Source organism: Erythrolamprus reginae, chromosome 6, assembly GCF_031021105.1.
Source record: "Erythrolamprus reginae isolate rEryReg1 chromosome 6, rEryReg1.hap1, whole genome shotgun sequence".
In the NCBI taxonomy this organism is placed as follows: Eukaryota; Metazoa; Chordata; class Lepidosauria; order Squamata; family Dipsadidae; genus Erythrolamprus; species Erythrolamprus reginae.
In genome coordinates, this window is record NC_091955.1 from 38,284,619 (window position 1) to 38,309,874 (window position 25,256).

At 38.6% G+C, this 25,256-nt stretch overlaps 1 protein-coding gene across 20 annotated transcripts in view; it reads left to right on the forward strand.

Annotated features, from left to right (window-relative positions):
• PPHLN1 (periphilin 1) overlaps nt 1-25,256 on the forward strand; it is a 153,334-nt gene that overhangs the window by 51,544 nt on the left and 76,534 nt on the right. For 13 of the 20 annotated variants that reach the window (XM_070755562.1, XM_070755553.1, XM_070755547.1 and 10 more), the window contains exons 4-6: nt 19,662-19,744; nt 23,495-23,668; nt 24,236-24,297. In XM_070755562.1, coding sequence (XP_070611663.1) covers nt 19,662-19,744; nt 23,495-23,668; nt 24,236-24,297 — 319 coding nt within the window. Of the gene's footprint in view, nt 1-19,661; nt 20,453-23,494; nt 23,669-24,235; nt 24,298-25,256 lie in introns of those variants that run through there. The other 7 variants (XM_070755561.1, XM_070755563.1, XM_070755565.1 and 4 more) reach the window with 4 other exon arrangements.

Genomic DNA, 25,256 nt, shown 5'->3' on the forward strand with positions numbered 1-25,256 from the left:
GAAGCTCATTGTGACGCTTGAATGGTGTTAATGACTCTGTTTGGCAATTGTGCTCTCCTCATGTGCTCCCACTCAAGTGCCACATGGCAAGTTTACACCAGTGTGGATCTGGGTGTGACACTGACCCCTACCACATGGAGAATCAATGTTGTGGTATGCGCCGGGGGGAATTATGGACAGTTGTAAAAGGTCCGCAAACCAAGGATGTCTGGGCCAGTACAGAAGAACTTCTGCTTCCTCCTGTATAATTTTGGCTACTACTTTTGGGATCAGGCGAGTTGGGGGAAACACGTAGAGTAGGCCCTCTGGCCAAGGGTAGAGTAGCGCGTTGATCTGTTCTGCTCCCGGTGAGGGGAAGCAGGAGAAGAATCTCCGTACCTGATTGTTCCTGTGGGTCGCGAACAGATCCACTTCCGGAGTTCCGGTATCTGGAGACCACCTCCTGGAACAACAAGGGGCTCAAACTCCTTTCGGTGGGGTCGATTGTCATTCAACTTAGCCAGTCCGCCTGGGTGTTGAGAACACCTGAGATGTGTTCAACTCGGATTGAAGCTAGATGTGATTCTGCCCAGTTGAAAAGGGCTTGGAACTCTCGCATGAGCCGACCTGATCGCGCGACCTAATGGTTGTCCATTAAAATGAGGACATGTTATCCTTGAACCAGTTGAGAGAAACTCTGTAGAGCCAAGAAAACAGCTCGAAGTTCTAGGAAGTTGATGTTGACCTGCTCGAGATCCTCTGTTGAACAAAGGCCTTGTGCCACAAGGGAGCTGGAGTGGGCACCCCAGCCGGACAGACTGATGTCTGTTGTGATGGCAACTTCATGATGTGTCAGGAACGGTGAACCCCTCTGTAAGGTTGCTGACTTCCACCATTTATTTAATTATTTATTTTATTTGTTTATTTGTTTGTTTATTTATTTGTTTATTTGTTTATTTGATTTCTATGCTGTCCCTCTCCACAGATTTGGGGCGGTTCACAACAATAATAATACCAATATACAATGTAACAAATCTAATATTAAAAGGAAGTATCTAAAAACCCATCATTAAAAAAAAAAAGCATGCAACACAAACATACTATACATAAACTCTATAAGCCTGGGGGAGATGTCTCAATTCCCCCATGCCTGGCGATATAGGTGGGTCTTAAGCAATTTACGAAAGACAAGGAGGGTGGGGGCAGTTCTGATCTCTGGGGGGGAGTTGATTCCAGAGGGCCGGGGCCGCCAAAGAAAAGGCTCTTCCCCTGGGGCCCGCCAGACGACATTGTGTAGTCGACGGGAGTCCAGTCCCTATCTGGGGCCGCACCCAATGCTTCTGGAAGAGTTTGTGGAATGGGAGAGGCCCTCAAGCCCAGAACTTGTCCGGCTGGAACAGTAGAGGGAGACTGGAAGGGAGAAGTCTGTGTGTTCTGCCTCTGAGCTGCTTCCAACTGACCTTCCAGAGCTTTAATTCGTTTTTCTGCTTCTTTTAGAGCAGTAGAGGACTGTGCTCTTGGACCTATTCTTGGAGGAGTGAGATTTCTCCTTGGTTTTTGTGTTGGAAGCTGCAAAGCTGGCTGGCTCTGGGGGCATAGACTTAGGAAGCTCAGCCATGTTGAGGAAGTAATAGTGAGCAAGAGAAAACCCCAGTTGCAACCAATTTGCTAAGGGGGTAACAGAGTATCTCGTTGAGAAATTTCCTCCTTACCAGCAAATGCTGACTCATGATGCTACTTAGTTTTGCTTTCAGCTATAACCCACCAGGCACTTGTCTGGGGACTACCCAGAATAACAAGGCCTGACTTTGTTGGCTGGGTTTGTACCAGCTCAGTATTGAGGGTTATAGTTGGCTGTTTCCCTGCCAGTGATTCACAAAGAGGGGTGGAGCCTTCAATGTGGAAAGGACACCCCCTGTAATGGCGGGAACACTTGCTCAAAAGGAACGAAGATGGCGGGTGGAAGTCTGCCCAAAAGATCTTTTCCCTCCTGGAGACTTCTCTGAGGCTTGCCAGGCTCCTCCGAGATTGCCGGCTTGCCCCGATCAGCTGGGAGGCGGCTTTGTGAGATCGCGGCATGCCAAAGCTCCTCGGATCACCGGCCTTGTTTTAATCAGCTGGGAAGCGGCATCTTTCTCATTACGCGCCTTGCCGGGCTCCTCTGAGGCCGTTGGCTTCGCGCCTATCAGCTGGGAAGCAGAGATGTCGCTTCCTTCAGCACCGTTATCTCAGATGCTTCTGTTTACGATCTCCAGTGGGTTCTTATGGCAACGAGGATGTTTCTTGGTGAGTTTAAGGATCTGTTTCTTGTTTTTCCTTCTCATGGCCGTAGGTCACAGGGTATAGGGATCTGGCCATGCAGGTGAGGGATCCCACCCAACAGTGACTCCCTCTCTTGGGGGTAGAACTGTCTCAAAGTAGAGAGCCCTGACTGGGAAAAAGTTGCAGGTATTACCCCACAGGGCAGGCACCTGAATCCTTAGGAGAATGTTCCACTTCTAATTTCATCCTGAAAAGGAAACAAAAGAAAAATAATGTTAAAATAATGTCACAGCCAAAGAAGAGAATAAACTCTTAAGTCCCTCCACTATGACTGAGTTTTTAAGACTGACTGGCTGGGGGCAGCTAGGGGCGGGGCCTGCTTAATTATGTTAATTTTTAACTCAGTCCCTACCAATGAGGCTGAAGAATCACCCACATTGGACTCTCCGAAGCAGTGCAGTGGAGAATGACAATGCAACAAAAAATATTGAGCTGGGGGAACCAAATCAATGCAACAAATGGCAAAATATTTGAAGAAGAGGAAAGAAAAATCATGTATATTAGCATTGAGAGACCCTAGTGGAGAGGTTAGATATGGTAAAGAGCAGCTAGAGAAGATAATGAGAAAATATTATGAGGATTTGTATAAAGAGGAGCAGGTAAATATAGAAGTCCTTAATGTTGGGAAAATAGTAAGTGAAGAAGATAAACAAATATTGAATGCAGAAATTACACAAGATGAAATTGCTAGAGTAATTAAAGGGTTAAAACAAGCCAAAGCACTGAGTCCGGATGGGTTTACAGGAGAATTTTATAAAACTTATATGAATAAATTGTTGCCGCATTTGGGGAAATTGTTTAATAATACAGTGATACCTTGTCTTACGAACTTAATTGGTTCCAGGATGAGGTTCGTAAGGTGAAAAGTTCGTAAGACGAAACAATGTTTCCCATAGTATGTAAAAGCGAATAATGTGTGCAGATCCTTCAGGAAAATCCCAAACTTTAGAAGGGAGGCGAACGGAGGACAGGGAGGAGCAGCGAAAGGGGGCGGATAGAAGAAGCAAGGCTAGGGGAAAGGGTGAGTGGGAAGGAAGGAAGGCAAGGGGGGCTCCCCTCCCTTTTCTTTCTTCAAAATACATCCTTCATTACCTCTGCAAGCACTCCAGTTCTCCTTGCTTTCTTAATGCAAACTCTTTCGCTCTCTCCAAGCCGCCCCTCCCTTTTCTTTCTTCAAAAAAGAAAAAAAAAACCCTTCATCCCAGCAGCAGCGGCTTGTGTTTATAAGGTGAAAATAGTTCGGAAGAAGAGGCAAAAAAATCTTAAACACCGGGTTCGTATCTCGAAAAATTCGTTAGAAGAGGCGTTTGTAAGATGAGGTACCACTGTATATTGTTAACTCATGATATCCCGCATACATGGAAGATTTCAGAGATTGTTACCATCCTGAAGATCAATCGAGATTTAAGAGAGCCAGGGTCCTACCGTCCTATTAGTTTGGCAAATAAAGATTATAAAATATTTATGAAGATATTGGCAAATAGATTTGAAAATATCTTACCAAAAACAATTGAAGAGGATCGATCAATATGGGTTTGAAGGGGCAGGAAGATAAGCAAACCAATTAGAAATGTAATAAATGTGATGCACCATGCTACTGTTACTAAAAGGAAATTGGGAATTTTGAAATTAGATGTCTATAAAGGTTTTGCTAAAGTTAATAATAGCTATTTATATAAATTATGTAAGGAATTAAATATGGGGGACAAATTTTGCAGAATTATAAAAGATTTGTAAAAGGAATGAAGCATATATAAGGGTGAACAGACAAAGAACGCAGAGAATTAAAATTCAAAATGGTACCAAGCACATATGCCCTTTATCTCCAATATTATTTGTAATAGCAATAGAGAATAGAGAATTAATTTTTATAATGTGGAATAGGAGCGATCTAGATAAATTAATAGGTCCCATGAAAGGGATTATGGAAATCTGGAAAAAATGGCAGGGGAAAATAGGATTATATAAATCAAAATGGTCATATGTAATAAATAGAGATAATGAAACAAATCTAAATAGGGTTATAGGAGAGTTGAAGGGGAGAGGGATAACTAAGATAGAACAGTTATATGAGAAGGATGGGAGGCCAAGTAGAAATCGTATAGAATAGTGGTTGGGTAAGGGAAGATGGCTACAAATAAATGCAATATGTAAATATCTGAATGAAAGGGAGAATAAAGAAGCACTATTTAGGGAGGAGATAGAGCTAGAGAAAATAATAAGAGAAAAAAGTGATGGGGATGTGATCCAAGGTCTGACTAAATGGTGGCAGAGTGAAATACAAGTAGCTGTGCAAGAGATGAAAAATATAGTGGAGAATATAAGGAAAACTAAGAATACAAGGGTTAGGGAAATGAGAAGAAAAATATTACATAAGCGGCATACAAATCTAATAATAATAATAATAATAATAATAATAATAATTTCACACCAACTTGCATATTTTCAGCAGAATATTAAAACTATCTGTTGGCTTGGGTGTCAAGATAAAGGAGTGTTCATGCATATGCTTTGGGAATGTTCGGTAGCGCAGAACTTTTGGCAAAAAGTGCAAGAGGATATTAATAGGATGTTAAATACACGATGGATAATTACTAAGGAAATGGAAGTATTAGTTAAAAGCAATGCGATGGGAGAATTTAGAGAAATAAAACAAGCAGCGATAGAAAGTGCTCAGGCGGTAATAGTCTTGGGTTGGAAGGATGAGACAAAATGGACAATGCAAAATTGGTACCGGTACATGGTGGATCATATTCAATTTGAGATTATGGATAAAAGGATGAATTTGGTTAATGAAACTGATTTGTGACAACTGATGGGACGATGGGACAAGGTAAGATGCTATATGGCGAGTAGAATCCTGTTCTGCTGGAGGAGCCTCCCAAAAATTCAAGGGTACAAATTTCAGACACACACACGTTTGAAAATTCAAAACAATGTTCTTTATCACAACATTCAAAATAAAAGCACTCTTTTTGTATTGAAAAGAGCACTCATCCCCAAACAACCTGGTAGTTTGTATAAGTCCCTTATCAGTCCTTAAATACTTAACTTGCAGCTGTGAAGAAACATCACAGCCCTTCTTCCACAAAGTGAAACACACACACACACACTTTGCTCTGTTTTGGTTTCAAAGGCGTGAAAAATCAACAAACAAAGCCCAGAAAACAGCAACACACGATTCCTGAAGAACTGCGATCAGATACTCTTCCACAACAGCCAAATCCACACGCTGCTATTTATAGCAGCAGCCCTAATTACTGGAGCCCCACCCAAACACAGGTGGCCTCTCTTATCTCCTGTAATATGTCCTTACTTGGTCTCTTCTACGCATAATTCTGTGCTTGCATGGGTCCAAGACATCTTCATCCGAATCAATGGAAGATAATGGAGATTGACTGCCTGGGCTGTGTGCCAAGCCCCCCTCTTCCAAGTCACTCCCACCTTCTTCTTCGTCCGAGGAAACTAAACTCTGAACTGACTCTGTCGGCAATAACACAGGGCTGTGACATGTTGAAGTTTCCCCTGCATCCACCTCCACATTCCCTGGGGCAGGAGCTGGACCAGAGCCAACCACAACAAATCCGAGACCAAGCTACAAGGAATAAATTGGAATCACTTTATAATATGTAAACACATATTTTGCTCTTGAGTTAAAATGGTATATACAAGAAACACCCCCAATTTGGTGATGAGGTGTGAATGTTTATCTGGTGGTGGGCACTACTCACAGAGCACCTGTTTTATGTTGTGTGTGTATTCATATTTTTAAAAATCAATTAAAAAATTAATAATAATAAAAAAGAAACCCAATCAATCAATATTTTGACTGGGGGGGGGGGGGTAAGAACCTTGATAGACTTTGAAACTCTGATTCTCTTAGGCTGTTGGGCTATTGGAAGTTTTTCAGGTAGCTGGATTACAAAAGCCATTTAAGAGATAGAGGAAATAAGAAATTTGTACAATGAGCTTTGCAAAGACTTGAAGGAACTGCATGAGGCAATAAGAAATTGGAATTGGAGAAAAGGATCAAAGGAAACTCTGGACGATAAGGAGACTCTTAATAATTACTCTAATAATATTGTTAAAAATGGATTTCAAGAAGAAGATGCAGCAAAACAAGAGGAACAAGAGGCACAGAAAGAGAAGTTTATAGAACATGGAAATAAAAACAATGACATTGAAAAATGGCAAATCAAGGGATATAACATATTTTGTGGATGGTGTATTGTTAAATAGTGAGTGAAGCAAGAGGAGTTTGGAGATTAAAAATAGAAGATTGTGGACTGAGTTTGGTTAATAAAAGTGTCAATGTTTATGTTTTATATGATGATTATAGTAAAATAAGCACTAATAACAAATGGAGATGTGAGCAGAAACACTGGATTTGGCAGAGTGAAAAAAAATTAAAACTGAGATTAAGGAAAAAAAGGGAATTAAAGGGATGAGATTTGTAAAGACTGGATATTTAAAGAGAAGAAGAAGGAAGAAGAAAAAGAAAGAAAATAAAAATATTACAAAAATGAGGAAGAAAGATATTGGGTCTAGACAAGAGAAAAGGAGATTTGAAAAAGGTTGGTTGAATTTTGAATATTTTATAATAGCTGTTTCTTTTTTTCTCTATTTCATTTATATTTAGTTAATTTAGGAGTAGAAGATATATTAATTTTGTTAATTTTACAAGTGAAAATATACTAATGTTTTTTGAGTAGATCTAATTAAGCAATATGAATGTGTAAGGTTTGATCTGTATAAGAAAGAAAGCTTTTGATTTTAGTTAAGAGGATCAGCAGCTTGAAAAGGAATAGTTGATTTTTGATTATTTTTTGGATAACAATTTCCTGTTAGAAATAGTATTGAATTTGAGCTTAGTATTAGCAATGGTATTAAGCTTGATAAAATCTATCAAACATATATATGCATGTGTAATACAAATGAAATTTATTAATGAGTTTGATAAATTGATATATTGATAAGTGTTAATGATGGTTATTTGTTTATTTTTAGAGTTTAATAATATTTAGGCTACATAAGAGTTTTTTTATTTTTAAAAAATCTATAAATAGAGGAGGGAAGTACTATGGCTTAGTATTGAAGATAAATATGATATATTATTTGTATTACTTGAAGGAATATTAGTAATTAAATTAAAACGTAAGAAAATTGGGTTATCTAAATGACAAAACTAGAAAACATTTTTTGGCAGTTTGGATAAATGATATATTCTGAAGTTAAATAAGTAGGAACTTAGAATTTTTCTTTTTGATTATATATGTTATACTAACAAGATACTGCCTTTTATTGTAATGAAAATAGATGGTATACTGCATTTTATGATTGTATAAGAATAAGTTGGTTTTTAATTTTGACGAACTGAAAATCTTCCTTTTTGTTAAAAGACCTATTCAATACTCCTGGAGAATAGAAGGACATAATTTACAATAGGTTAAGACAGTGATGGTGAACCTTTTTTTTCTCACGTGCCGATAGAGCTGGGTGCACGTTATTGCACATGTGCGAGTGCCCACACCCATAAGTCAATGCTTGGGGAGGGCGCAAACAGCTTCCACCATTTCCCAGAGGCCCTCTGGGGGCTGGAAATGGCCTGTTTCCCAACTTCTCATGGGCCCAGGAGGCTCGTGTTTCGCTGTCCCCAGGCTCCAAAGGATTCCCTGGAGTCAGGAGAGGTATAAAAACACCCTTCCCCATCCCCCTGGAGGCTCTCTGGAAGCCAAAAACACCCTTCCAGAGCCTCTATGTGAGCCAAAAGTCAGCTGGCCAGCACACACATGCATGTTGGAGTTGAACTAGGACAACAGCCGATATGGCTCCGCGTGCCACCTGTGGCATCCGTGTCATAGGTTCGCCATCACTGGGTTAGGACATTGAAATACAGCAGCTTCCCGAAGCCGAACGCCAAACCCGAACTTCCGCGTTCGGCGTTCGGAGGCTGCTGGAAAGCCGCGTGGCTGTTTTAAAAGGTGACAGCCGGGCTGGGAGGCTTCCCAGCAACCTCCCGAACCCCGAACCCGGAAGTTCGGCAAAAGTTCGGGGTTCGGGAGATTGCTGGGGAGCCCCCCAGCCTGGCTGTGACCTTTTAAAACAGCCGGGCGGCTTCCCAGCCGTCTCCCGAAGCCGAACGCCAAACCCGAACTTCGGCGTTCGGAGGCTGCTGGGAAGCCCCGCCGCCCGGCTGTCACCTTTTAAAACAGCCTGGGGGCTTCTCGGTGGCCTCCCGAACGCCAAGCCCGGAAGTTCGGGTTTGGCGTTCGGCGTTCGGGAGGTCGCTGAGAAGCCCCCAGGCTGTTTTAAAAGGTGACAGCCGGGCGGCAGCGTTTTTTTGCGGGTTTTTTTTTTTTTGGTTGCACGGATTAATTGACTTTACATTGTTTCCTATGGGAAACAATGTTTCGTCTTACGAACCTTTCGTCTTACGAACCTCCCCCTGGAACCAATTAGGTTCGTAAGACGAGGTATGACTACCTTGGAGTAGTTTTCCATTCACAAGGTACATGAAAAGCTCAACTGGATTATATGTTGCAACCAGCCCATAGATCCTCAAATGCCATTAAACATTTCTTGTACCACAGGCAGAGGTCAATTAGTACCTGCTGCCTTAAAACTTTTTGAGGCCAAAACATTGGTGCAAATTCTATATGGAGCACAGGAATCTTCACAAAGAAAGACCCACAAGAAATCATACAAACAATATTCCTGCAAATCAAAGGAACACTAAACGCCCAGTTAAAAGTTGAAACAGATACTGTATGTCTCAAATGCATTTTTTTCCAGAGAGACTGACCTTATTAGTATTGATTGATAATCCCCCCCCCCCGGTAACAGGCAATAGACCACAAGCTGGATTCTTATGGGTTCTTCTATTTGCTTGCCATGACATCAAAGCCCCGCCCCGGGAATCTCAGCATGGGCAGCAAGCAAGTGGGATTCCCCACCTCCTTTTGCTTGCAGCGTCATTCCCAAGGTGGGAAAATCCCATCAACCCTGGGAGCCCACCTTCTTGCTGGGGGTGGAGGCGGGTAACAAAAGCGGAGGCCATCCACGATGGGGGAGCTGCTGCGTGCACCAGGTGGGTATTTTGGGCTCGGAGGCAGCACGGCTCTCCCCCCATTGTGCCCATTGCCTGGGGCAGCCTTAGCTCACCCCAGAGCTCTTTGGAAAGGAGAGGGGGGCGGGTTCTGTGTTTTAAGACTTGTGGACTTCAACTCCCAGAGTTCCTCAGCCAGCTTCGCTGAGTCAGAGCCCTCCCCACCTCCACCTCCCACCCACCGCGGTGTTCAATCAAACACCGAACCTGAACACAGACTTTTTTAAAAGTCTGGGTTCGGGTTCAGTATGCCGAACACCGCAAAGTTCTGCACGGACCCGAACTATGCAAGTTCGGTTCGCCCAACACTATTCATAAGTAGAAGCAATTTGCCCCATCTCCCATTCAAAGTCCCCCTTCGCCTGCCGCTTGGCTTGGCCGGCACCCAGCCCTCCTGGTGGCTGCTTGCGACATGGAGGCTTCTCTGCAGTGCTGCTTCCCAACCGGCGGAGGCTGCTGTGGCAGTGAGGGAGGTGCGATGTCAGGAGCTTCTCCCCGCTGTGTCATTGTAGCAGCTGGGAGAGAGAGAGAGAGACGAGCCTTCTCCGGCCATGCATCGTGAGTTCCGGGGGGGGGGGAGCAGCAGCAGCCTGGCCAATCAGAGCTGCCCTGCTGTGGCACGCACGAGGATTTGGGACCAGCTCCACTTCCTTCTTCCTGGCTCTGTGAAGCTGGAGCCCTCTGCCTGCCTCTGCCTCCACCGCCTCCTGTAGAGAGAAGCCGAGGGGTGCTCTTCCTCTTTGCAGCCATGGGAAGCAGCCTGACTGCAGGGTCAGGTGAGAGAGGGGAACATCTGGGGAACCGCAGGATATTGCAAAATCCTGCAGAAAGCCAGTCCCCTGACCATCAGCCTGCTGGAAGAAACCTGTTACCTGAAGTTTCAGAAATGGAAGCTGAGGGGATTGTTACCACCCATAAAGCCATCTGGTGAGAGAATTGTTTTGGGATTTTAAAATCTGGACTTTGGAGAGAAGAGATATATTGGAGGTTTCTTAAAATCTGATTTGAAACTGTTTTTTTGGCGAGGGAGAGACGTGAAAACACTGGAACTTTGATTTCCGGCTCAGCGGCGGGGAAAGCTTTCTGCATTGGTGTCTCTCCTGAATGCTGCATTTAAAGTGTCAGAACAATATGTTAACAGCGTTTTTGTAAAGTGCTACAACTCTAAAGAAACTGATATTTTAAAGAGAAAATTATTACTGCATGTTTGGGCTGGATTTTCAGCATCTTTTACTGTTTTTCTTTCATAGTTTCACGTTTTAAGATATTTAAAATACTTCCGAAAGATTTTTTTTTGCCTTAAAAAGCTTATAAAAAGCCATCTATAAAAAGCTTATACTGCCATCTAGTGGTAAGAAGTTAAAAAGAAAAAGTACAGGCTGCAGCATGGAAAAGTGGCCTTGACATTTTGCTAGATTTAATAACAAAGCCAGTTGCAGCTTGCTGACTCAGTGTGTTATTCCTACAAAGTGATAAACAGGGTTTTTTTCTTCTCTTTTGAAAAGTACAATAACTGTGCTTGGTTTGAGGCTTCTGTATGATAATTCAGCTAAAAGACCCTTAAGGGTTATACTTATAATCCTATACTCAATAAACATAGTGTATATATACCGTATTTTAGACACTACAATTTTTATACCCAGCTACTTTTTCGATTTAAACCTTGATTTTATTTTATCCATAATTCAAGTTTTTTTTTTAAAAAAAACTAATTAATTTTTATATTTGATTTTTAATTTTTTAATCTTTAAATCCTTATTTTTACTTTTTTAGGCCTTTATTATACTTCACTTTTTTCATTCTTTATTACCTGATTATTTTTACTAGATTTTGATTTTGATAGCTTCTTCCAGAGAATTGGCTTTTATATTACTCTTTTTATCAGATCCTAATTTAAGTGTTGGGTCTGACTAGTTAATTTTTTGGGGGGTTTCAATCACTGGATTTTTCCATTCATTGGATTATATTTGATTTTTTTGGATTTATTTTTATTTTTTCAAAAAACTAGTTCTTTATTTTATCGGGTGTTTTTAACACTGGGTTTGTATGCCCACCCTTTGGTTTATTACCTTGTGGTTTTTTTGATTAAGGGATTTTTCTATTTATTCATTGGATTATATTTGATTTTTTGGATAATTTTTAAATTTTTTGAAATTAGTTTTTGATTTTATTGGGTGTTTTTAACACCGGGTTTGTATACCACCATTTGGATTATTACCTGATTGGAATACTCCAGACTAATTGGATTATAAAATGGCAGCAAAGAAACCACCCCATTCTACAAGCACTCCTCCACAGTCATCAAGCATCACAGAGAAATTGGAATTTGCTGAAATTAAGAGTGCAATTCAAGCTTTAAGAGAAGAAGTAAAATTGAGTGGAGAAAGTGCTAATCAAAAATTCAATTTAGTTAAAGAAAATCTGAACCAAGTGATTAAAAATTTAAATTCTGTTAATGTTGAAATGAAAGGAATGAAGGAAATTATTGCTAAAAATGAGCAACGAATATAAAAGGTCGAAGAAAAGGTGCAGACCCATGATACAAAAATAGAGGAATTGATGACAGAAGAGAAAAAAAGAGAAAGAATTTCACTAATTCTTGAGGCAGACCACGCAGAATTTTATATGCGTTTTCAGAACATTCCGGAAGATAAAGGTGAGAATCTTCAAGAGATTTTAGGTGATATTTTGGCAGAAACAATGGAAGAAGACAAAGAAAAAATAATGATGGATATTGATGAAGCTTTCAGAGTGAGTACTAGGTATGTGGCCAGAAACATTTTACCAAGAGAAGTTCACGCTAGAAACATAGAAACATAGAAGTCTGACGGCAGAAAAAGACCTCATGGTCCATCTAGTCTGCCCTTATACTATTTTCTGTATTTTATCTTAGGATGGATATATGTTTATCCCAGGCATGTTTAAATTCAGTTACTGTGGATTTATCTACCACATCTGCTGGAAGTTTGTTCCAAGGATCTACTACTCTTTCAGTAAAATAATATTTTCTCATGTTGCTTTTGATCTTTCCCCCAACTAACTTCAGATTGTGTCCCCTTGTTCTTGTGTTCACTTTTCTATTAAAAACACTTCCCTCCTGGACCTTATTTAACCCTTTAATATATTTAAATGTTTCGATCATGTCCCCCCTTTTCCTTCTGTCCTCCAGACTATACAGATTGAGTTCATTAAGTCTTTCCTGATACGTTTTATGCTTAAGACCTTCCACCATTCTTGTAGCTAGATTTACTTCAAAAGCTGAGAATGGCAACTATCAAGTACAGAGAGAAGGAAATTATAGTCCTAAAGCAGGTCCCAAGGAAGATAAGAGATCTACGAAGAGAATACCAATTTTTAACAGGAAAGCTTCACCAAAGAGGAATCAATTTTAGATGGCTGATCCCAGAGGGCATATTCCTGGTATGGCAAGGTCAAAGATATAGACTGGATTCAGTTAATAAAGCTGAATTGTTTTTCCATAAGAAGTTTGGACAGACCAAGGAAAGAGCGAAGGAGATGCAAGTAGTTGTGAGGGCAAAAGAATCAGCTCCCATAGAAGAGGGACTAAAAGTTTTAAGTGAAGAATACTTACTAGATGTGGCAGTGAGAGGAACAGATATCTCACCTCAAGACCAAGAAGCGACAACAAGTATAGAACAACTTTTTCTGATTGATAGTAAGGAACAAAGAGAAAGGGTGATGACGAGAGCAGCAAAGGAGAGGCAAAAGCCTTAATATAGAAAAACAAATACAAATTTAAAATGGATAAAGAGCTTAAATGTATTTCAGTAAATGTTAATGGACTTAATTCATCAAATAAGAGAAATAGAATTTTTAACAAACTTAAAAAACTAAATTTGGATATAATTTGTCTTCAGGAAGTTCATATTAAAAATCAACATAAGAAATTTTTAGAAAATAAGTCATTTGGAGAACTATATACTTCATTAATAGACCAGGCTAAAAGAGGAGTTACTTTGTATATACAGAAGAAAATTGACTCCAATCATATTTATTCGGATGAAGAAGGCAGAATACTGATGGTTGATTTAAAACTTAATAATAAAAAAATACTGCTGGTAGCAATATATTATTTTTTATTATTATTATTTATTACATTTGTATGCTACCCCTCTCTGTAGACTCGGGGCGGCTCACAGCAATAATAAAAACAATGTAAGACAAATCTAATAATTAAAACTCACTTAAAAAACCCTTATTAAAAAGCAACATACACACAAACATACCATGCATAAACTGTAGGCCCGGGGGAGAATGTCTCAATTCCCCCATGCCTGGCGGCAGAGGTGGTTTTTAAGAAGTTTACAAAAGACAAGGAGGGTGGGGGCAATTCTAATCTCTGGGGGAGTTGATTCCAGGATCTAAAAATTCAAGGGATGTTGGATTTAACTAAACACAAATTAAATTTAATAGAGGATGAAGAAGTAGCCAGGAAGATGAAATTAGTAAAACAAAATTTCTTTCAACAGGCAAATAAGCCTGGAAGATGGTTGGCTTACAAAATAAGGCAAGATAAAGAACAAAGATGGATAAAACAATTGCAAGACGAGAAAGGTGAATTGCACTATAGAGAGGAGGAGAAAAAACAAATTGTCTGGAGCTATTATAGAGACTTATATAAACAAGAATTTATAGATACCAAAAAAAATTGTCAATATTTGGAAGAAGCAAATCTACCTAAAATACCAGAAAGCAGGGGAAATCTTGATGCTAGAATAACTATGATGGAATTATCGGAAGCTATAAAGAAACAAAAGAACGAAAAAGTCCCGGGTCCAGATGGGCCACCAGCAGAAGTCTATAAAACTTTTGAGGAAGTCTTCAGGCTTCTAATGTTGGACATATTTAATGAAGTTATGTGGGATGCTAAAATACCAGTCTCTTGGACAGAGGCTTATATTTCACTGATACCGAAAGAGGGAGCTCATACTTTGAACGCGAAAAACTACAGACCCATATCATTTTTAAATGTGGATTACAAAATATTTGCATCTATAATAGCAAACAGGCTCAAAAGATTCTTAAATGAATGTATTCATACAGATCAGAATGGATTTCTTCCTAAAAGACAAATAAAAGACAACATGCATATAATTTTAAATATTGAATATTATGAACAACATCCTGAAAAACAAATGGCGCTGATGTTTTTAGATGCGCAAAAAGCATTTGGTAATGTAAATTGGCAATTCATGAAGAGACAACTACAATATATGAACTTTGGTGCAAGATTTCCTCATGTCATCGAGGCAATATATAAAAAACAATCAGCTAAGATACTGATTAATGGAGAAATGACAATGTCTCCATTGTTATTTATTTTGTCATTGGAAGTTTTAAACAGAAATTTTAGATCTGACTCTCAGATCTCAGGATTAAAGATTAGAAACCAAGAATATAAGTTACAGGCTTTTGCTGATGATTTAGTTTTTGTACTTGAAAATCCAATAACTTCAGGCCTGAAACTCTTATCACAAATTGAAAAATATGGAGAGGTAGCAAGACTAAAGATCAATAAAGACAAAACAAAACTAATCACAAAGAATATGACCGGAAATCAGAAATTACAGCTTAAAAGATGTATGGATGTTCAAATGGTGAAAGAAGTAAAATACTTGGGAATCCATTTAACAGCAAGATGTTCATCACTCAAAGAAAATAATTATGTAAAGCTTAAAAAGTAGATAAAGACCTTCAAAAATGGAAGAATCTTCAGACATCTCTATTGGGCAGAATTGCCCTAATTAAGATGAATATTTTACCAAGATTATTGTTCCTATTTTCCACTATTCCAATTAAACTTAAAAAGACTTTTTTCAATGAGCTAAATAAAATGACAACAAAATTTGTATGGCAAGGGCAAAGACCAAGAATCAGTTTAAAAAATTTACAAGATACGAGAGAAAGAAGAGGACTTGGGCTACCACATTGGGAGCTCTATTACCAAGCGGTGGCAATGACATGGGTAAAGGACTGGATGAGCCGGGGTGGCGCAGCAGGTAGAGTGCTGTACTACAGGCCACTGAAGCTGACTGTAGATCTGAAGGTCAGCGGTTTAAATCTCATCACCAGCTCAAGGTTGACTCCGCCTTCCATCCTTCCGAGGTGGGTAAAATGAAGACCCGGATTGTAGGGGCAATAGGCTGGCTCTGTTAAGACGTGCTATTGCTAACATGTTGTAAGCTGCCCTGAGTCTAAAGAGAAGGGCGGCATTAAAATCAAATAAATAAATAAATAAATTTTACTTAGTAATAAAAGACTATCGGTGTTAGAAGGACATGATTTGCAAATTGGTTGGCACGCATTTATGTGGTATGAGAAGAAGAACATATATACCGTATATACTCGAGTATAAGCCGAGTTTTTTAGCCCAAAAAATGGGCTGAAAAACACAGCCTCGGCTTATACTCGGGTCATTGACAAAGTCACCACACGAGGGCGCCATTGCTTGAGCCAGAGCGAGGAGGCACCAGCTTTTGTCCCCTCTGGCACGCCGTAGTTCCTCTCCCTGCCTCAAGCAAATGAGGCAGCCATTTGCTCCAACCGAGAGAGGGAAAAAGCAATGGTGAGTAACTATTCTTTGCTCTGTCTGCATTGTCCTTAGTCGGATTAAAAAGGCCCCCTGCTGTCAGATTCTCCTCCCCCTCCTTTGAAAGGATTTAAACTGTTTAAAAAATGGTATTTTGTGGTAGTTGCTGTCCTTGCTTGGATAGGATCTAATAATGTGTTATGAGGCAGAGCTAGACAGGAATTCTTTTTCTATCTGTCTATTTTTCTATCTATCTATTTTTCTATCTATCTATTTTTCTATCTATCTATCTATCTATCTATCTATCTATCTATCTATCTGTATCTATTTCTATCTATCTATCTATCTATCTATTTTTCTATCTGTCTGTCTGTCTGTCTATCTATCTTTCTATCTATATCTATCTGTCTATCTATCTATCTATCATCTATCTATCTTCTCTGTATCTATTTCTATCTATCTATTTTTCTATCTTTCTATCTATCTATTTTTCTATCTATCTATTTTTCTATCTATCTATTTTTCTTTCTATCTATCTATCTATCTATCTATCTGTATCTATTTCTATCTATCTATCTATTTTTCTATCTGTCTGTGTGTCTGTCTATCTGTCTATCTATCTTTCTATCTATATCTATCTATCTATCTATCTGTATCTATTTCTATCTATCTATCTATCTATCTATCTATCTATCTATCTATCTATTTTTCTGTCTGTCTGTCTGTCTGTCTATCTATCTTTCTATCTATCTATCTATCTATCTATCTATCTATCTATCTATCTATCTGGTTTTCTATGCTGATAACCTCACAGCAGCTAATGCTGAAGCTCTTCTTTGGATACACTTATTTATTTGTTTGTTTGTTTGTTTGTTTATTTATTTAATTGGATTTGTATGCAATCCCTCTCCAAGGACTCAGGGTGGCTCACAGCATATATAAAAACAGAACAATAATGTAAATCCAATTAATGATGAGAAGGAATCCAGTTTTGAAGGATTTTAACTGTTAGGTTTTAGCTTTGTTCCTGATCGAGCTACTTTTTTTACTTTTTAATTTATTGTTAATATTGTTAATTTGTTTACCCTCTTTTAAATTTACAGAGCTAGTTTACTGGTTTTCTTTAAAATAAATATTCTAAAACATGTCTCAATTAATGTAATTTTATTGTTTTCCATTTTTATAAGTTACCAGTAGCCACTGCATTTTCTAACCTCGGCTTATACTCGGGTCAATACGTTTTCCCAGTTTTTGTGGCAAAAATTGGTGCCTCGGCTTATACTCGGGTCAGCTTATACTCGAGTATATACGGTAGTTACTTTCAGAGACATATTATAAGTAGTTCGTTGATGGCAATTTGGGAAAAGATGAAAGCGAAACACTACTCAAATGTACCATTTTGGATATCCATAATAGAAGTATTTATGCACCCCAATAGACTAAACTGGTCTAATATTTTAAGATATAAGGATATACTGACACAATCATTGAAGTTAAAACCACTTCAAGAATTAGAAAAACAAGGCATAAAACTGGATTGGTTTATGTATTTACAGTTACAATCAAGATTTGAGAAAGACATTGAAACAGAAGGTATTAACTTACAAAAAACAGAATTAGATCAAATCTTATTGGGTTAGGATGTTAACTTGATAAAAAAAATTTACAAATACTTTTTAAAGATTGAATTAGAATTCTAGCAGGTTAAGGACATAATGATAAAATGGATGAGAAATATAGGATATACAATAGACAGAGATTGTTGGCAGGAATTATGAGAGAAATTATAAAATGACACTGTCAACTGCATTCAAGGAAAATATGTATAAGATGTTTTATAGATGGCATATATCACCACAAAAGCTAGCTAAAATGTTTCAGAATTTGTCGATGAACTGTTGGAAATGCAGCGAATTACCTGGCTCATTCTGTCACATGTGGACTTATCTGGAAGCACGAAAATTTTGGACACGAATTCAACATTGGATTCAGAAGATTTTAAGAAAGGCTATTGATTTTAGACACGAGATATATCTTCTGGGTATTTTACCAGATAATTTTGATAAAGAAGAGACATATTTAATTATACATATAATTACTGCAGCTAGGATTGTATATGCACAATGTTGGAAATTAAATAGGATGCCAACGGAAAGGAAAGTTTTGAGAAAAATTATGGATTGTGCAGAGATGAGTAGATTGACTTTGAAACTTAAAGATAAACAAGACTCTGATTATTATAAAATTTGGGGGAAGTTTTACGATTGAATAGAAAATTAAGAGATAAATTATGTATGTATTAGTAATTGGTTAATTTTGGAAAAATAGAAACAAGTGAATTTGATTCAAGCTTTGCAAGCCAGATGGCAAAGATGAGAAATGGTGGTAGCACTATATAATGATATAACATAAAATTTACTTATTGTTTAGATTTAAACATATAGAACTTTATTTTACAATGTAGGTTGCATATTATGAATAGTTTCTTTTACTAAAGATACATATATAGAGAGAGAATTTTTAATCAACTATATGATATAAGATTAAATTTAGATAAAAGAGATTTTATTATTCTTTACATTGTTGTAACCTTTAGTAGTAAGACGGTGACGGAAAAAAATTAATTTAAAGTTTTAAGAATTGCTAATTAATGTATAAAACTAACAGAAAATTTTATATGGGAAGAGAGATAAGACCCTCCATGGAGCAAGTAATGAGAAAAGAAAAGTTTGTATATGAATGATTTTAAGCATTGTTGTGTTTATAACCATATATTGTTTTATGTCATGGTGGAGAAAATTTAAAAAAATTATACCAGAGATCGTGCCCTGCTCCACAGCTGGCCCGGTTCCGGAGCGCCCCGCTTGGCTGTTCTTTGGAGGTGAGGGGCGCATCCCGAGTTCAAGGCCAGCTCCGTTTTGCAAAGAGGTTCGGCTGCGGTTTGTCAGTTGAGCAGCGGGGGGGGGGGACTGAACGGTGCCTGGGCTCATTCGTCCCTTCACCTGTTTCCTTTGCTCACCTGCAAAGACGGTCCTGACCCAGGAAGGGCGCCCTGTCCTAAGCTGGCCCGTCTCCCTATTATGAGCGTTGCTTCCGTAATTCCCAGGTGGGTTTCTCTGGGCTCCAGTTCATCACAGAGCCTTTGATGAAGTCTTGATTGCCGAGCCAGGGTCGTCGGAATCCGCACACAGATGCCCCTCTTGGCCTCCTCGGCCTCTTCCTCATGCTTTTCCTGCCTCCCGCCGACCGTCCGCTTCCCCAACTCGCTGCTCGAGTCAGCTTCCCAGGTGCTGGCTTGAGCAAGCTGTTCACAATGTCCCTGAGGCACTTGGGACAGGGAGAGGTGCCAGGACTGGGCGGGTTGCACCACTCACTGCTGGCTTCCGCCCACTCCTCCCAACCTCTTTGAAGCCAATCCGAGATGGAGGAAAGTTCGCAAGTTGAAAATGGTTCGTGAGTAGAGGCAAAAAAATCTTGAACACACAGTTTGCATCTCAAAAAGTTCATAAGTAGAGGCGTTCATAGGTAGAGGTACCAGTGTATTTCTCTATTTTTAATGATAAATACGTTTCTAAATATCTTAGCCTTGGTATATGTGAAAATAGCTATTGTAAGTTTTGCATATTAATACATGGGAGTATTTTGTTTTGTTCATGTTAATAAATAGTTATTTGTATATCTATCTGATAACATGTTTATTTTTAGTGTCCTATAGAAGAGATGAAATGTGGCCTGAGCGGTATGATTATGAAAGATTACCACGAGAAAGACTTCCTCCACGTCCTGATGTAAGTAGATTGCTAATAGTTAAGGGTTTCTCTTTTTAATCTTTTTATGCTGTTGATTAGGAATTTAAATTTATGATCTCAAACTTATGGGGATACAGTGCACACATGAACTGACATTCAATTAGGAGGCCTTCAATGGTTCACAATGCTGTGTTTTATAAAACTCAATTTCATTCCTAATATGTCCTCCTTAAATACCTATGTTGGGCTTTGTAAAAATGTTTTTAATAGAGCTTTTATCTTGATTATGTGAGTCTTACTTATCCGAGAATGGACAAGCAAGAAGAAAAAAACAAATCCTTTATTGCCAATCTGTGGCCACCTTTTTTCTCCCAAAGCGTTTTTTTTCCAGTTCACAGCATTCCCTTCCATATCAGAGGATAAAAATCAGTATAGCATTGCCCTCTCCCTCTGCTTCTTATGCATAGACAAAAAGTTCCTTTTAAATTATCAATATTAATAATATAAATATTATTGATATTGATTGTTCTGATTGCTTATTTGTACCCTATGACAATCATCAAGTGTTGTACCTCATGATTCTTGACAAATGTATCTTTTCTTTTATGTACACTGAGAGCATATGTACCAAAGACAAATTCCTTGTGTGTCCAATCACTCTTGATCAATAAAAAATTCTATTCTATTCTAAAAAAAAATTGAGAAGAAACAGAAATCCTAACTCCACCCATGATCTCATCCACTGTGGTAATTATTTGTTTATTTGTATCCGCCTTTATTATTACAAATAACTTAAGGCAGCGGACATATCTAACATACAGCTTCCTCCTATTTTCCCCATAACAACAAGGTGAGGTGGGTTGGACTGAGAGTGACTGGCCCAAAATCACCCGGTTGGCTTTAATAGCTAAGGTGGGACTTGAAAGTTTCCTTAAAAACTGACCTAATTGTTCCTGCCAAAAAATTATTAATTACGGTCTCTTGCCTATCCATGATATTTGTTGGATTTTAATGTAGATGAGCTGAGTTTGGCTTTCTTTGCTTTGCTTTGCTTTTTTAAAAAGTGAACAACAAGCTTCCTTTCTCCAAGGCACTATTTTCAGCGGCTTTAAAATACTATTGCACACTGTAATCTATTTTACCAGTGTAAATGATAGGTTCCCTAAGGGTCTGGAGCAGAAGAGGAAAATAGGGAGGTGGTTGTTACAAGCCTAGACCTGTACTTTTTGGTTTGGTTTTTTTAATAGCATAAACTAATCATTTCTCTTTTTAAATGCAGATTTTCTTATTTCATTGAATAGCTTAGGGAGCAGTACAATCATTTTTATATTGCATTAGAAAGTCTGTTTATTCAGGATGATGTACAGAAAAAGATTTTTTGCTTTATGTGCTATTATTTTTCCCATATATGCTATTATTTTTTTAAATCATATTTTGGATTAAACAGTTACAGCTAGGTAATTTAAAATTTTCTAAACAATTTTCAAATAATGGCAAATATTTTATGTACACTTCTAAAAAAAAATAAAGGGAACACTTGAACAGCACAATATAACTTCAAGTAAATCAAACTTTTGTGAAATCAAACTGTCCACTTAGGAAGCAACACTGATTGGCAATCAATTTCACATGCTGTTGTGCATATTCAACTTTGTACAAAACAAAGTATTCAATGAGAATATTTCATTCATTCAGATCTAGGATGTGTTATTTGAGTGTTCCCTTTATTTTTTTGAGCAGTATAATATGGTAAAGGTAAAGATTCCCCTGCACATGCGTGCTAGTCGTCTCCGGCTCTAGTTGATACTAAAAGTTGATACTAAATATGGTAGTTGATACTAAACTTGTAGAAAAACAAGTTTTTTATAATAAGCCTAGTATAATCTATTGTTCAGTTAAATACACATTTTCAATCCTGTTACATTCGGGCTACTTCATCTGCTCTTTAACAAGAAGCATGAACTGAAACAAGATTTCTAATGTATTTAGTGACTTTATTGAAATGCCAATATCCATATTACCATATTTTTCAGACTATAAGATGCATCTTTTCCTCCCTAAAAGAGGCTGAAAATTTAAGTGTATCTTATATCTTATCCGAATGCACTGTAGCTTTTACTAAGCTTTTTTCCAGCCCTAACGAGGTGCTAACAAGTGAAGCAATCTTCCATTCTTTGTTATCTAAGCCAGTGTTTTTCAACCAGTGTGCCGCAGCACACTAGTGTGCCATGAGACATGGTCAGGTGTGCTACAAAGTTGAGCTTCCTTCTTTGTGCCTTCTTTTTCGCACCTTCCTTCTTCGCAGCAGGTGACTTTTAGGGCCCGGCGGGAGGGCACCGGCAGCAAGAGCAGGAGGGCGTCGGCAGCAGTGGCACCAGGCAGTAGCCGGGCGGTAGTGGCTGCGAGCGGGAGGTCCAGGGTGGAGGCACCAGCAGCGCCCCGCCCGGCTGGAGCTTCCCTGGCGGTGTCGGCATCAAGTGACCATTGGGGCCTGGCAGGAGGGCACCAGCAGTGGGAGCAGGAGGGCGCTGGCAGCAGCAGCAATGGGCAGTAGTCGGGGGCGGTGGCTGCAAGCAGAAGCTAGCATGTTGCTGGACGCCGTACATTCTGGCGCTGCGGGGCTGGCACTGACCCGCTGGCTGGGCCTGGATGGAGGTGCCAGCCCCGCGCCCATGTTCAGCACAGCACCAACATGTATGGAGTCCAGCAACACGTCTAGCTGCCGCCGTCAAGGCTCCCGCTCGCAGTCGACCGTTCTGCTGCCACCCCATTGCTACTGCCTGATGCCGTTGTTGCCGGCATGGTGTACGAGGGAGAAAAAGAGAGATAGCAAGAGAGACAGAGAAAGAGAGAGAGAGAAAGCAAGAGAGAGAGGGTAAGAGAGAAAGAAAGAGAGAGAGAAAGAGACCAAGAGAGAGAAAGAAAGAGAGAGAGAAAGGAAGAAAGAGAGAGAGAGAGAAAGAGAGAGAAAGAGGGAAAGAAAGAAAGAGAGAAAGAAAGAGGAAGAAAGCAAGAGAGAGAGAAAGAAAGAGAGAAACGGGGGAAAGAGAGAGGGAAGGAGGGAGAGATAGAAAGAGAACAAAAAAGAAAGGATGGGAGAGAGAAAGAAAGAGGGATGGAGAGAGAGAAAGAAAGAGGAAGGAAGGAAGAGGGAGAAATAGAGCGAAAGGGAAGAAGAGAGAGAGAGAATTTTTTTGTCCAAACTTTTTTTAGCCCCCCCCCCCTCCGCTCAATGTGCCCCAGGATTTTGTATATGTAAAAAATGTGCCGCGGCTCAAAAAAAGGTTGAAAATCACTGATCTAAGAGATCTTCCCTCTGCCTGTTTTTTTCACAGCGTCTCCCTCGTCTCTATCGGCTTCTGTACTTTAGAAGCCTTTTTTCAGCCCTAATGCCAGTGAAGTGATCTTCCCTGCTTTGCTAGCAAGCAATCTTCTGCCTATTTTTTCAGCCGTGCTTTGCTAGCAAAGCAATCTTCCCTTTGCCTGCTTTTCCCTTTGTTTTTCTCTCTGAACAGAGAGAAATGAAGTGTTTTAGAAACAGTTTTTTATTTCCAACCAGGGGATAAAAAGCAAGCATGCATGCTCAAAACCAGCAAACTAATATGTTGAAGCTGGCCAGACTAAGGACTAGCTAGATGAATACTTTGTAGGCTAATTATTTTTTACCTATTTTCTTCCCTAAAAACTAAGGTGTATCTTATACTCTGGTGCATATTATACACCAAAAATATGGCAATCTTTGAGATTTTTATTATTATTTTTAATTACTGGTATTGTGTGTAATTTTAGGATGACTACCATCGAGTAGTCAGTTTTGCATCCAAGAAACCACCACTTTCAGAAAGACCTGGTGAAGGAGGCTATAGTAGATATGAATATGGCCATGCTCATGTAGGCTATAGAGACTATGGTGAAGGTCAAGGTTTTGCCCATGAACGAAGAAGTGGACTTCCACATAGAATTGTAAGTTTCCCTCTTCTGATGAATATGTGGCTGGAAGCTAAATGTTCCACAACTTAGGTACAGCTCTGTGTCACATTAATAGCACATAAAAATAATATGAATATTTAAACTTTATACTATAACTTATGAACATAATGTACTAAAGCAACTGTATTTTTGAAATCTTGAAGATGAATGCTTGAAGCTTCCATTTCTCTGGAAAAAACATGAGAAAGAACATTGGGCTTCAGAAGAGGAAGAACATTCATTCACAAATATTGTCTGAAGGCAAATAACAACTTTGGATGCAGAGCAATCACCAGTCTGTTTTAATAATATATTGTCTATTTCTTGTACAGCAATATGATAAATTAGCCTATTATTTTTGCATTTAATATTTTTTCAATGAATATTTCTTTTTCTTTTAAAAATATATTAAATATATTTTAGCAGCATGTTAAATTTATTTTAACCAATAATTTTTGAAGATATTGTTATTTTTAAATGTTCAATGGTATTTCTCATTATCTTATTGCTATTAGCATCTTGAAACTATTTTTTTCTTTATGCTGAAATATTCTATTGTAGGATGATCCAGGATATAGATGGTCAAGAGAAGACCATTCTGATAATCGACCACCTGATTATAGGTATTGTTTTTTCAGTTTAGCTACATAAGGTTTTGCTTTCTCTAGAATAAAAAATGGAAACACATTTTGTGTACATTTAAACAAACTGATGTCTGGAGGTCAGTTTATGGACACCACTATATAGGCACCCAGGAGAATCCAGCAAATTGAAATCTTCAGTGACAGATGATTGCCGGGCTATGTTTGCTTACTGGTTTAATTTCAGTTTTAAGTAAGATACCAAAACATACAAAATTTAAGGCAATGAAATGTTGACTTTATGCAATGAAAGTATACATTTTGGGATATGAGTGTTCCTCACTTAATGGGCTTTTGTTCAGTGGCTGTTCGAACTTATGACAGTTCTGAATGAGTGATAATTGTAAGCAATCTATGAAGATATAACAATTACAGTACCCCTACAGTCCCATGATCACAATCTGTAAATTTAACAAATCTGGAATTAAAACTATCACACTGTCCACATGTTACATGATCACAATTTCTGACCTTCTGCAGTTTTTCACAAGCAAAGTCAATAGGAAAGCCTTGTGTAATGACTTGTGATAACAAGCCCATTTTTGACTTGCTTTACTATGGCAATCAGGAACTGCTAGGATTGTAAAGTGCAATCACTTTACAACCACATTTCTTAACAAAGGAAATTCTGGTCCTGCTTAGAGTCATTAAATGGGAATTACTTGTAATCTTTTACATTGGATAGTGCTTATGCCTTTGATGTGATATTTATTATTTTATTATGATTGATTTTTTTAATGATTGTTACGCCATCTAATAACATAGGACATGGAGAGGTGTTAAAATATTATAATAAATGTAAGCTTGTTTTGTTTTGTTTTGTAAGAAATGATGGGATAAAATTCTCCAAGCCAGTGTGTACAGCTCTGATCCATGGTTATTGGAAATGCTTAATTGCAGTTATTTCTGCCCCAAGGGATCCATTCAGCTCTTCCAAAATC